Genomic DNA, 15,000 nt, shown 5'->3' with positions numbered 1-15,000 from the left:
ATCTATACTGTATCTATATCTATCTATATCTATACTGTATCTATATCTATCTATCTCTATACTGTATCTATATCTATCTATATCTACCTATATCTATATCTATCTATCTCTATACTGTATCTATATCTATCTATCTCTATACTGTATCTATATCTATACTGTATCTATATCTATCTATATCTATATCTATCTATATCTATACTGTATCTATATCTATACTGTATCTATACCTACCTATATCTATATCTATCTATATCTATACTGTATCTATATCTATCTATATCTATACTGTATCTATATCTATCTATATCTATACTGTATCTATATCTATACTGTATCTATATCTATCTATCTCTATACTGTATCTATATCTATCTATCTCTATACTGTATCTATATCTATCTATATCTATACTGTATCTATATCTATCTATCTCTATACTGTATCTATATCTATACTGTATCTATATCTATCTATCTCTATACTGTATCTATATCTATACTGTATCTATCTCTATACTGTATCTATATCTATACTGTATCTATATCTATCTATATCTATACTGTATCTATATCTATACTGTATCTATATCTATCTATATCTATACTGTATCTATATCTATACTGTATCTATATCTATCTATATCTATACTGTATCTATATCTATCTATATCTATACTGTATCTATATCTATCTATCTCTATACTGTATCTATATCTATACTGTATCTATATCTATACTGTATCTATATCTATCTATATCTATACTGTATCTATATCTATACTGTATCTATATCTATCTATATCTATACTGTATCTATATCTATCTATCTCTATACTGTATCTATATCTATACTGTATCTATATCTATACTGTATCTATATCTATACTGTATCTATATCTATCTATATCTATACTGTATCTATATCTATACTGTATCTATATCTATCTATATCTATACTGTATCTATATCTATACTGTATCTATATCTATACTGTATCTATATCTATACTGTATCTATATCTATCTATCTCTATACTGTATCTATATCTATACTGTATCTATATCTATACTGTATCTATACCTACCTATATCTATATCTATCTATATCTATACTGTATCTATATCTATCTATCTCTATACTGTATCTATATCTATACTGTATCTATATCTATACTGTATCTATACCTACCTATATCTATATCTATCTATATCTATACTGTATCTATACCTACCTATATCTATATCTATCTATATCTATACTGTATCTATATCTATCTATCTCTATACTGTATCTATATCTATACTGTATCTATATCTATACTGTATCTATACCTACCTATATCTATATCTATCTATATCTATACTGTATCTATATCTATCTATATCTATACTGTATCTATATCTATACTGTATCTATATCTATCTATCTCTATACTGTATCTATATCTATACTGTATCTATATCTATACTGTATCTATACCTACCTATATCTATATCTATCTATATCTATACTGTATCTATATCTATACTGTATCTATATCTATCTATATCTATATCTATCTATATCTATACTGTATCTATATCTATCTATATCTATACTGTATCTATATCTATCTATATCTATACTGTATCTATATCTATCTATATCTATACTGTATCTATATCTATACTGTATCTATATCTATCTATCTCTATACTGTATCTATATCTATCTATCTCTATACTGTATCTATATCTACCTATATCTATATCTATCTATATCTATACTGTATCTATATCTATCTATATCTATACTGTATCTATATCTATACTGTATCTATATCTATCTATCTATCTCTATACTGTATCTATATCTACCTATATCTATATCTATCTATATCTATACTGTATCTATATCTACCTATATCTATACTGTATCTATCTCTATACTGTATCTATATCTATCTATCTATCTCTATACTGTATCTATATCTACCTATATCTATATCTATCTATATCTATACTGTATCTATATCTACCTATATCTATATCTATCTATCTCTATACTGTATCTATATCTATCTATATCTATATCTATCTATATCTATATCTATACTGTATCTATATCTATACTGTATCTATATCTATCTATCTATCTCTATACTGTATCTATATCTATCTATCTCTATACTGTATCTATATCTACCTATATCTATATCTATCTATATCTATACTGTATCTATATCTATCTATCTCTATACTGTATCTATATCTACCTATATCTATCTATCTCTATACTGTATCTATATCTATCTATATCTATACTGTATCTATACCTACCTATATCTATATCTATCTATATCTATACTGTATCTATATCTATCTATCTCTATACTGTATCTATATCTATACTGTATCTATATCTATCTATATCTATACTGTATCTATATCTACCTATATCTATATCTATACTGTATCTATATCTATACTGTATCTATATCTATCTATCTATCTCTATACTGTATCTATATCTATCTATCTCTATACTGTATCTATATCTACCTATATCTATATCTATCTATATCTATACTGTATCTATATCTATCTATCTCTATACTGTATCTATACCTATCTATATCTATACTGTATCTATACCTACCTATATCTATACTGTATCTATATCTATATCTATCTATATCTATACTGTATCTATATCTACCTATATCTATATCTATACTGTATCTATATCTATCTATCTCTATACATATCTATATCTATAAATACATATCTATATATATCTATACTGTATCTACCTATACATATACATACATATATATATCTATCTATATCTATATCTATATCTATATCTATATCTATACTGTTATACTGTATCTATATCTATACTGTTATACTGTATCTATATCTATACTGTATCTATATCTATCTATATCTATCTATATCTATACTGTATCTAACTATACATACATATCTATACATATCTATATCTATACTGTACCTATCTATACATATCTGAATAATAGATATAGAAAGATAGACCTCTTTCCCAGACAGGTAGTATATATAGATATAGAATGACATAGATCCTACCTCTTTATATAGAATAGATATAGAATGACAAAGATCCTACCTCTTTATATAGAATAGATATAGAATGACATAGACCTTTCCCAGACAGGTAGTATATATATATATATATATATATATATATATATATATATATATATATATATATATATATATAGATATAGATTGACATAGATCCTACCTCTTTCCCAGACAGGTAGTATATATAGAATAGATATAGAATGACATAGATCCTACCTCTTTCCCAGACAGGTAGTATGCTGACAGCAATCCTCCGACGAAACGGATGTTCACCTCAAACACTGACACCTCTGTGTTCTGGAGAGACAGACAGGTAGAGCGACAGACAGGTTAGACATCCGTGTTCTGGACAGACAGACAGACAGACAGACAGACAGACAGACAGACAGACAGGCAGACAGACAGACAGACAATTCATGTATCAGACGCTCTTAATCCAGAGTGATTTACAGTAAGCAGATGATTCTGTCAGTAAACATGTATAGGGTTAGGGTATATAACATGTATATAAACATGTATATCTGTATAAAAGGCTTTCAGAAGTCCAATGCGGGGGTTAGCCCGCAGACTTTTCACTGGTCTTGACATTTTGAATGACCTTTTTTATTGAGTTGTCATGTAGTTGTCATGTAGTTGTCATGTAGATGTCATGTAGTGGAGAGGAAAAGTCCTCGTGAATCAAAGAAATGAGAGAAATGATGCAATAAAGAAGCAATCTGTCAGAGAAGACCCTCTGAGGTATTAGCATGCTCGATGCTCCCTGCGGCCAAGGTTACACACCGGCATTACGAAGCACTGCCATTCCAACAGTTATTTACATAAGCATGTATGTGACACATCACATACATAGAGATAGAACAATAGAACAACACATGGTGATACATCACATACATAGAGATAGAACAATAGAACAACACATGGTGATACATCACATACATAGAGATAGAACAATAGAACACATGGTGATACATCACATACATAGAAATAGAACAATAGAACAACACATGGTGATACATCACATACATAGAAATAGAACAATAGAACACATGGTGATACATCACATACATAGAAATAGAACAACACATGGTGATACATCACATACATAGAAATAGAACAATATAACAACACATGGTGATACATCACATACATAGAGATAGAACAACACATGGTGATACATCACATACATAGAGATAGAACAATAGAACACATGGTGATGCATCACATACATAGAGATAGAACAATAGAACAACACATGGTGATACATCACATACATAGAAATATAACAATAGAACAACACATGGTGATACATCACATACATAGAAATAGAACAACACATGGTGATACATCACATACATAGAAATAGAACAACACATGGTGATACATCACATACATAGAAATAAAACAATAGAACACATGGTGATACATCACATACATAGAAATAGAACAACACATGGTGATACATCACATACATAGAAATAGAACAATAGAACAACACATGGTGATACATCACATACATAGAGATAGAACAATAGAACAACACATGGTGATACATCACATACATAGAGATAGAACAATAGAACAACACATGGTGATACAGCAACACAGCAACACCAATGTCGACCAGCCAGGCGACGACCAACAACAACAACACCGCTAGCATCTTTCCTCACCAGCCAACCTGCACACCCATGCTGAATATACACGCTGACGTCCCGGTTGTGGATATTATATTCGCAAGAGCCGAGCGCGTCCCAGGCAACAGCAGGATGCGGAGGAGTGATCTAACGTCGGCGGCAGTCGAGGCACAAGACACGTTGAACACCACCATCTACAGGCGTGAAGAGTCTCCACATCCAACCACTGGGGACAACGCGGCTGGAGACGGACTTAATCGGCCACACTGTGATATTTTTCCAGTCAACACCATGGCTCAATCAACCCCACCAGAGCCCACAACAAACCTGGACGAGGGACCCCTTCCCCCACTCCCGCCACCCCACGACGACCCCCACGCACCCCCCACGGCAACCCTCAGCTACTACAGACATCAACAATGGCCCTCCGCTCCCCTACTTCACCACGGAGGAAATAAGCACCATAGTCAGAGCCAACGGACTGCATATCTTTCACCTGAACGTCAACAGCCTTGGACCCAAACTGGCTGAAATCAGGCATATGTTTCAATGCGGTAAGGCGAACATCATTAGCTTCTCTGAAACCAAACTTGATGAGTCAACCAAAGACCCAGAAGTTGAAATAGAGAACTATTCTTTGATCAGAAACGACAGAAACAGGCATGGTGGTGGTGTGTGTATGTATATTCACAAAGACACTGAATATGTTACTCGTACTGACTTACAGCATGATGAAATTGAAACTGTGGGTTGAATTAATTTTCAAAAAGGCTAAATCGGTATTAGTGGGCACCGTCTACAGACCGCCTGACCAACATGGGTTCTATGATATACTTGAGGGGTGCTTAGCTGGGGAGGAATGTGTAGAGAAAATCCTGATTGGCGACTACAATACAGACATGCAACGTAAGGAAGCACCTGTGTTTAAGTCATTCAGTAAGTTCTGTGATCTACATAGTGTCAGTCAGCTAATTACCCAACCCACAAGAGTGTGTAATTCTACTCAAACTGTCATTGATCTCATTCTGTCCTCGGACAAATCCAGAATCTCCAAGAAAGGGGTTATTGTATGTGGGCTTAGTGATCATTTTATGATATTCTGTACCCGCAAAATACAAAAACTTAAGACCGGCTGCCACAAAACAGTCATATCAAGGGACCTCAAAACCTACTCTAGTGAGGTCTTTAACCAAGAATTGGAGAGTCTGGATTCTGGATTCCGATGAGCTTAAAAGCACACTTGTCGAAGAAGCTTGGCTTGGCTTCAAAACCAAATTTACATCAGTACTGAACAACATGGCTCCTTTGAGAACCACCAGGGGCAAAACCCGCTCGGAACCATGGATGAATTCGGACATACTGACTGCAATGAAAGGCAGAGACAAAAAATGCTCTGAATTTCTAAAATGCAAGTCAAAGCTAGCCAAGCGCTTCGACAGTGTTCGCCAAGCTCAGTTGGACAACCTAAATACCCAACGAACCAAGATAAGAAACAGTGTAACTGCCATGACCAAATCAGCTAAAAGTAACTTCATCAATGATAAAGCACAGGGAAACAAAAACAATCCTCGTGAGCTCTGGAAGCTACTTAAGCAATATTACACGAGAGGGTGTGGGTTAACGTGATTATTGTCACGACAGTGATGCGGTGAGGAACGAGACGAAGTCGAGTTCCGCAAGCATCACTGAAGTGGCAATAATCACGTTAACCCACACCCTCGAGTGTAATATTGCGATTATACAACAGTTACCCTTAAAACTAAGAAAATCGCTGAAAAAAAATGTTTTTTTAATGACAGATGTAGTCACTACGACCACAAATGTCACTGAGAGACATAAAATAGTCCCTGTTGATTAAAAGTAGCTGCGCTCTGAGGCTCCGTCTAATCAACACAGCTGCGCTGTCAAAGCCGGCCAGGGAGGCAGGGGGAGGAATTCAAGATAATTATGCGTCGTCGTAAGACCGTGTCGCGTTGCCCAAATAACTGATTACAACTCGTCGCGGTGGCGAGCACTGGCGACGCGTTGTGAAATTGTAGATCGGCTTTTTTCGTTGCGCGACAGCCGACAGTACATACAGTAACACAGCAGGCTTATTCAGTATGAGTTACAATTGAAATAAAGCACATTTTTAAACAGTTATTCCTTTTATTTTAAGCAATGCCATTTAGGCTACAATATATATTTTTTTTAACATGAGCCGTCTTACTAGTATAATCACCTATTTATAGACGTTAAATTGCACACTCCCATTAAAGGCACAGTTGGTGAAAGCAGTGGTACTGTCCATTAAATCCATGCTGGATCTCTGTCTTTTAGCAGGTGAGGCTGTAGAGCAGTTTCCCCCACCTAGCGCATTGCTCCACCGCTTTCTGTTATCGAGAGAAGGTGCCCAGTAGCTGTGTAAAGAACTCTCTGACTTGTGTCCGCTAACAGACATTATTTCTCTGGCTTCCAGCCCACACTCAGCCAGTTTATGAATGGTAGTGCTTCTGATGCTGTGATTTGTGTAAATCATGGATGTGCCCGCTTGCTCGCAGATACGTTTTAGCATAGAACCCAGGTAATTTATACCCATTGGCTCCAATGAGTACCACACGTCACCTAGCTGTGCTGCTCTCTTTGGCTGGAGATAAAACGCCTTAGCCTCTTTGGGCATTTTAGATAGGTATTTTTCAAATGATGCAACTGGACACAATGGATTCCCAGCGTCTTCAAACATACAGCCTCTTCTGCTTTGACGATCCCTTTCATAATGTTTCTTGTGGTTCTTTGTTTCTTCATTGAAGGCAAGTGTCACATATTTCGTGCCTTTAAAAGGAAAACGGGACTGATTAGGGGGACGTTTGATCATGTTTTCTACATTTTTTTAATATGCAACGACAGCTTAGCTATTTGATTAACCTACCTGTTGTATCTCGTTTGATAATGAATGAATGTGGTAGAAGACTCCTAAGACCCTCCTTTCCGCTCCTCCCGAAATGAAGTTGGATGTCGAACCACACTTTATTTACCAAGCCCCGTGGTGTGTTTGTGTCCATAGCCTCCGAGCTCCGTATTATCGTCAGGTCCTCTTCGGTAATTGCGGGGCTATGTTCAGTTTTGTCATGGCCTGCTCTCCTCAGAGACTTTATCATTCCGTTAAAGACATTGTTTGCCGTTGTGAATTCGTTGTCCTTCATAATACACCATGCCCGGCTAAGAGGAGGGTCGTTGATGAAACGGTTAATGCCAGCTCTCAACCCAACGTAGCTACTGAGGGAGTAGTGTTTACCCTGGCCATTTCCAACCCAGCCATAAAACTCTCGGAGAATGCTGTTGAGATGCTCTTTTGTAATAGTTGCAAAATCCACGTCTTGTTTTTTGTTTATCAAATAGCCCAAGAAGTTGCCTTAGCTGTAGTGACTTCATTCCTAGACTTCTCCAAGTTGTCGAGCTCTTCATTTGACAATGCAACATATCTCTCATTTGGTTTCGCGTTCTCCTTCTCTTCCTCTTCTTCCAACCATTCATCGCAAGTAAGTCCACCCAATAAATTAAAATTAACAGTATAATCCATTTCTGAACGGGGTGCTGATGTTTGAATTTCCCTCTAGTAGGACTAGGATACGAGTGACGCAGGCGCGCAGCTGTTGATATCAGGTCTAATCAGGTGCGCATTCCGGTGCGGAGTGATTTATTAAATGTGATTAGGCCCAGGGCTATAGGTGGTGAATGGTGCTGGTTTAACCCACGGCTAGAAGGCTGTTTCAACCAATCAGATTGCTTCCTCGAAACGACCTGTGGTATAATAAACAATCAACTAGGCTGCGGTCAGAAACTAAAAACCAGGTTTTCAAAAATAAACATCAAATCGGACGACACTCTCATCACTGACAAGCTTGATGTGGCCAACTACTTGAATATCTTCTTTACAAACATAGCAACAACTCTGGTTAACAAACTGCCCTCCCACTCTGGGCTCTTTGGTGTAGAGCACATTAAAACCTTCTACAGAAACCTAGGTGTTTGTAAAGACGATTTTAAACTAGTTATGGTAACAACTGATGAGGTAATTAAGAAACTGAGTGCCCTCCAACCCCACAAGGCCACAGGCCATGACAATATTCCCTCCAAATTTCTCAGAGACTCAGCCATCTCTATAGCTCCAATCATCACCCACATAATAAACCTCTCCATCAAACAGGGACAGGTCCCCCAAGATTTCAAACTGGCCAAAGTAACCCCCTTGCACAGGAAAGGGAGTAAATTAGACCCCGGCAACTACCGCCCTATTTCTATTCTAAGCTCCATCTCGAAAGTGATGGAAAAAATAGTCTATGAACAGGTTGAAAAGTATCTTGCCACTAATAAATTAATGTACGAGTTCCAATCTAGCTTCAGAACGTCCCACTCCACTGACACATGCCTTCTCTATTTGAGCGACCACATCAAACATGAGGTGGATGCTGGAAAATACTGCGGCATGGTCATGCTGGACCTCCAAAAGGCTTTTGACACAGTGAACCACTCCATACTGGTTAACAAGCTAAAAGCAATTGGTTTCGATAGCACATCAGTGAGCTGGATGCAATCCTACCTGGAGGGGAGAGAACAGATGGTGGAGGTGAATGGAACACTGTCCCCCCCCCCCCCCCCCCCCCCCTCCCAGTGAGCTGTGGCGTTCCACAAGGAAGCATACTAGGGGCTCTACTGTTCCTAATATATGTTAACGACATTACTTCAGCTTGTGACTGCAACTTGTTACGGTTTGCAGATTACTCAGCACTGCTGGTCTCGGACAGGAACAAACTGCAGGTTGAAAAGGCCCTCAGCTCTGAACTCAGTAGAATCTGCACCTGGCTAATAAACCAGACCGAATCAGCCGCTGGCAAAAAAAAATTGCCTACCAGCGGATTACGGTCTGGCGAGGCTCAGTAGCACGCCTCTTTCCTACAACCGAGAACAGGTCGGACCAATCGGGACACGGTATGCAATATGGGCGGGCTTTGGTACAGTGACGTTCAATGCTTGAGACTTTTGACTGACAGTAGCTCTGACCAATTGCGTCAAAGAGAAAATGTTTGAACCCGCCCCCCGGGAAATGAAATCCAAGTGGAGCCAGCCCAGACTAATATACCGCGACAGTGTTGTGTGATATTAGTCTAGGCTAGACTTGGGGACCCAACGCAGCTCCTCCAAGGAAAATAAACAAATGAACAGAGCTGAACGTGACTCCCCCCCACCGCCCACCCCTTTTTTCCCCTCACTGTATATGTTTCTTTTCCCTTTTTACCTCCTTTATGATGAATTCCTGTTCTGTCCATTGTCTATATAGAAGTGTCTATTTGTACGTCTCTAAATGTTTTTGATGAATTGAACATGGTGGACCCTATTGGAAACAAGTGTAATGCTTAACACTTTGATTGCTGCAAGATCTCAACAGGCCTATTTGGATGTTGCTGCCGTTTAACATTGCACAAAGGCCTTGTTCGGGGGCCCACAGTAAAATGTTCTCTTATAGCGAGAATCACACGCCTACATCAAAAGAAAGCTGAACTTGTCCACTTCAATTAAAAAAATACATTTTGATTTTACCATGTTCCATTCTGGAGATATTGACCTTTTTGCAACACCTGCATTTGCCTGGAAGTGGTTATCTTGAACAGCGAGCAGAGTTATGGATGGTTTAAAGTCAGAGACATTGACAGGCAGATATAAAATTGAACCCAATAAATATCCTATACATCCTATACACCGAATGAAAGCCCTGAATGTGTACTTTTACGAGGAAAACAGTAAACATTGATCCCATCTACAGTTAGACAGTAATTGGTTATTGAATGCAGCTTGTGCCCACCAGATAACTTCAGAGAAGACATGGACGTGAACTCCTCAATATTCACAAAATAAGGCCTATAGCGACATATAAATACTATATACCGTATGAAACAGAAGACTCTCTGCTTTCATAAGGAAAAAAATTGTACTGTAATAATACAAAAATCACACCCCTGTGAAGTGAGCAGTGCAACTCTACTTCTCTACTTATTCACTACAGCTCGCTATATACGGACTGAGGCAGAAAGTCATGTAAACCTTTTATTTACAGTTTGGTCTGTAAACTTCTACTGTAATAATAAAAATCACACCCCTGTGAAGTGAGCGTTGCAACTGTTCTGTACTTATTCACTACAGCTCGCTATATACGGACTGAGACAGAAAGTCATGTAAACCTTTTATTTACAGTTTGGTCTGTAAACTTCTACTGTAATAATAAAAATCACACCCCTGTGAAGTGAGCGGTGCAACTGTTCTTTATAGTTGCGCGGTGCAACTGTAGAGAACAGTTGCACCGCTCACTTCACAGGGGTGTGATTTTTATTATTACAGTAGAAGTTTACAGACCAAACTGTAAATAAAAGGTTTACATGACTTTCTGTCTCAGTCCGTATATAGCGAGCTGTAGTGAATAAGTACAGAACAGTTGCAACGCTCACTTCACAGGGGTGTGATTTTTATTATTACAGTAGAAGTTTACAGACCAAACTGTAAATAAAAGGTTTACATGACTTTCTGCCTCAGTCCGTATATAGCGAGCTGTAGTGAATAAGTAGAGAAGTAGAGTTGCACTGCTCACTTCACAGGGGTGTGATTTTTTTATTATTACAGTACAATTTTTTTCCTTATGAAAGCAGAGAGTCTTCTGTTTCATACGGTATATAGTATTTATATGTCGCTATAGGCCTTATTTTGTGAATATTGAGTTCGGGTCCATGTCTTCTCTGCAGTTATATCTGGTGGGCGCAATGTGCATCCACCCAGTATCCAATTTATGACAAACTGTACATGGGATCAATGTTTACTATTTTCCTCGTAAAAGTACACATTCAGGGCTTTCATTCGATGTATAGGATGTATAGCATATTTATTGTGTTTATTGTTATATCTGCCTGTCAATGTCTGACTATAAACCTTCATAACTATGCTTTCTTTTTGATGATGATTGCCGCCTCGCCTAATCTATCTCACTGCTTTCATTGTTTTGATCGCAGTAACATTGGGGGGGGGGGTCATGGGCACATTGGGCAGCAAAAGTCTTGATCCGTACGGCTATAAAAAGTCCCATTCCACCGTTCGGTTCAGAACTATAGTATAACGGTGAGACGCTTTGTCATCAGCTGATTTTGTTTTTCAAGCTAGTGTAGGGGAACATGCCTGGGCATGCTAGCCTGGCACGGCCAGACTCATAGCGAGGGTTCACTGATGTTTCCTCCGGGGAAGAATCTTCAGTGAATCCCCGCTATGAGGCTGGCCAAGCCAGGCTATGGGCATGCAGCTTGGGGGCGATGGAGGGGAAAAAAAGCGTCACCCGGCTGTGATGTCGACGAGAAGGAAAAAATGACTTCCACAGATGACAACACCACGGTTTAGGTCGCGGAAAAGTTCGTTATACATTACACCCGGGTCGATTACGTCCCCGACGCGTTCATTGCGGTCTTATCACTACAATTATAATGAATAAAAAAGCGTTACAATCACACGTCTGAGCGATCTCCGATTATGACGGCTCTGCATGGCGATACGTGATCCACCAACGGAACACTGTCTTGTCGTGGCGGCCCCTCGATACTGTTCGTAGTATTGTAGGCTCGGGGATCGTTTGGTCGCTACAGTATGAAGAAGGAAACATGCATCTGTCCATGTGTGTTGCAGATGTTATGCATTGCAATGCCGATCTGGTGCATATGTGTTTAGGCAATAGGCAGCGTTCCGTTCAGCGTTCAACTGGCTTCTACACGTAAAGCGGCCAGCCCTCCTGTTTTCAGGAGGGGAGGGGGGTTTTTGTTTTTTGTTTTTTTTTCTGATCACGTGAGCGGGAGTAAGCAGCAATGATAGGGCGATGGTTCTTCATTGTCCGGGTGGGTAAAAAGATGAATGAAAGTATTCTATAAAAAAGTGATTGAAACGTATTGATACGTGATCCGCACCCGACGTTTGATTAATTGATAACGTATTGATACGCGATCCGCGTTGGGAGTGTTAATTGGGTCGTCCACTCACAGTTAACAGCCTTTGTATTGAGTTTGTGCTTGAAATGTACTGTAATTCTGCAAACTGTTAATACATTTTTCAATCAATCAATCAATCAAACACAAGACAGAGATTCCACCCTCAGTTACAGCAATATTTACATTACTGTGTACTGACACACACACACACTCTCTCTCTCTCTCTCTTGGCAGCAGTCATTGTTCCCTGACATAAGGCATTTTCCAGCTGCTGCTGCAGTGTGTGTGTGTGTGTGTGTGTGTGTGTGTGTGTGTGTGTGTGTGTGTGTGTGTGTGTGTGTGTGTGTGTGTGTGTGTGTGTGTGTGTGTGTGTGTGTGCGCGCGTGTGTGGGTGCGTGCTTGCGTGACATTGGTGCGGATGTGGCTCAGGAGGTAGAGCAGGTCGTACAATGATCCCTGGGTCGGCGGTTAGAATCCCGGCTCCTCCTCCTGTCCACATGTGGACGTGTCCTTGAGCAAGACACTGAACCCCACCCTGCCTCCAATGAGACACTGAACCCCACACTGCCTCCAATGAGACAATGAACCCCACCCTGCCTCCAATGAGACACTGAACCCCACCCTGCCTCCAATAAGACACTGAACCCCACGCTGCCTCCAATGAGACACTGAACCCCACCCTGCCTCCAATGAGACACTGAACCCCACACTGCCTCCAATGAGACACTGCACCCCACCCTGCCTCCAATGAGACACTGAACCCCACACTGCCTCCAATGAGACACTGAACCCCACCCTGCCTCCAATGAGACACTGAACCCCACCCTGCCTCCAATGAGACACTGAACCCCACCCTGCCTCCAATGAGACACTGAACCCCACCCTGCCTCCAATGAGACACTGAACCCCACACTGCCTCCAATGAGACACTGAACCCCACCCTGCCTCCAATGAGACACTGAACCCCACACTGCCTCCAATGAGACACTGAACCCCACCCTGCCTCCAGTGAGACACTGAACCCAACCCTGCCTCCAATGAGACACTGAACCCCACACTGCCTCCAGTGAGACACTGAACCCCACACTGCCTCCAATGAGACACTGAACCCCACCCTGCCTCCAATGAGACACTGAACCCCACACTGCCTCCAATGAGACACTGAACCCCACCCTGCCTCCAATGAGACACTGAACCCCACCCTGCCTCCAGTGAGACACTGAACCCAACCCTGCCTCCAATGAGACACTGAACCCCACACTGCCTCCAGTGAGACACTGAACCCCACACTGCCTCCAATGAGACACTGAACACCACAATGTCTCCAATGAGACACTGAACCCCACACTGCCTCCAGTGAGACACTGAACCGTGTTCACCAGTGCGACTTGCAGGGAGGAAGAAAAAAAAACATCCCGCAGTGCCTGCCCGTCCCATTGATAAAAACATTGGGCGGTCGCCTGACGCCCAGTGTTGTCCCTGAACACGTTCAAAGAACGATCGTTCACGAATACCCACCAACGGCAATAAGCCCTTATCCGACACAAATTAACTAATACTTCTCAGCTGTACAATTTCACTGGAGCGCGCAGCGCGCATGTAACTACATGCAGTCATCTACGCAGACCCTTTTAATACTCTATGACGCAGACAGCCGACTCCCAACCCAAACACTGAGTGAGGAGGTAAACTTGTTGTTGTTTGATTAAACATAATGTGCCACGAGAAATAGCTTCCAATAGCTTGTTATTTTTCCATGGAGGAGGTGTGTGTCCATACGATCGGCCAACCAAAGACATCTCACTCCACAGTGAGTGAAGCGCACTGATGCCCGATTTATTCTTCGTCGTACAACGTGTTCCGTGCTGAAAATAGCTGATCTACAGGCTCACAAAGCGTTGCGTCCGCGACGCGCTGTGAGCTTGTAGATCAGCCATTTTCAGCACGCAGAGATATGCAGGCACTGAGAACATTCAGAAACATTTGCCTTCACAATAAAAGCATGCAGCTTTCACAAGTTGGGCGGCTGGGCCATGAAGACAAGTAAATTGATTAAGAATTCGGTGGCATTTCACATTGCAAAAGAGCTATTATTTTCCAAAATGTACAAATATTAATTAATTTTAGGAATTCATTTGGATAATGGTAATGGAGATATTGTAAAAGTATTGCCTTTATTGACTTTGAGTGACTTGTTGGGTTGAAACCATCTACTCTACAGTGTTTTGAAGTATAACCAGGTTTCCGGACGGACCGGCGGAAGTTGTTG

General features: G+C 40.0%; 1 protein-coding gene across 1 annotated transcript in view; it reads right to left on the bottom strand.

Moving 5' to 3' along the window:
• Positions 1 to 15,000, bottom strand: part of LOC306918158 (mannosyl-oligosaccharide 1,2-alpha-mannosidase IA-like) — a gene marked incomplete at its 5' end in the record, with an annotated part of 75,933 nt that overhangs the window by 56,099 nt on the left and 4,834 nt on the right. Inside the window, one exon of the mRNA XM_079531039.1 lies at positions 3,323 to 3,403. Coding sequence (XP_079387165.1) covers positions 3,323 to 3,403 — 81 coding nt within the window. The remainder of the gene's footprint in view (positions 1 to 3,322; positions 3,404 to 15,000) is intronic.

The sequence above is a fragment of the Electrona antarctica genome (assembly GCF_951216825.1).
Source record: "Electrona antarctica genome assembly, contig: scaffold_120, whole genome shotgun sequence".
Taxonomy (NCBI): Eukaryota; Metazoa; Chordata; class Actinopteri; order Myctophiformes; family Myctophidae; genus Electrona; species Electrona antarctica.
Note: the sequence above shows the minus strand (reverse complement) of the source record. Positions and strands in the feature narration are given on the sequence as shown.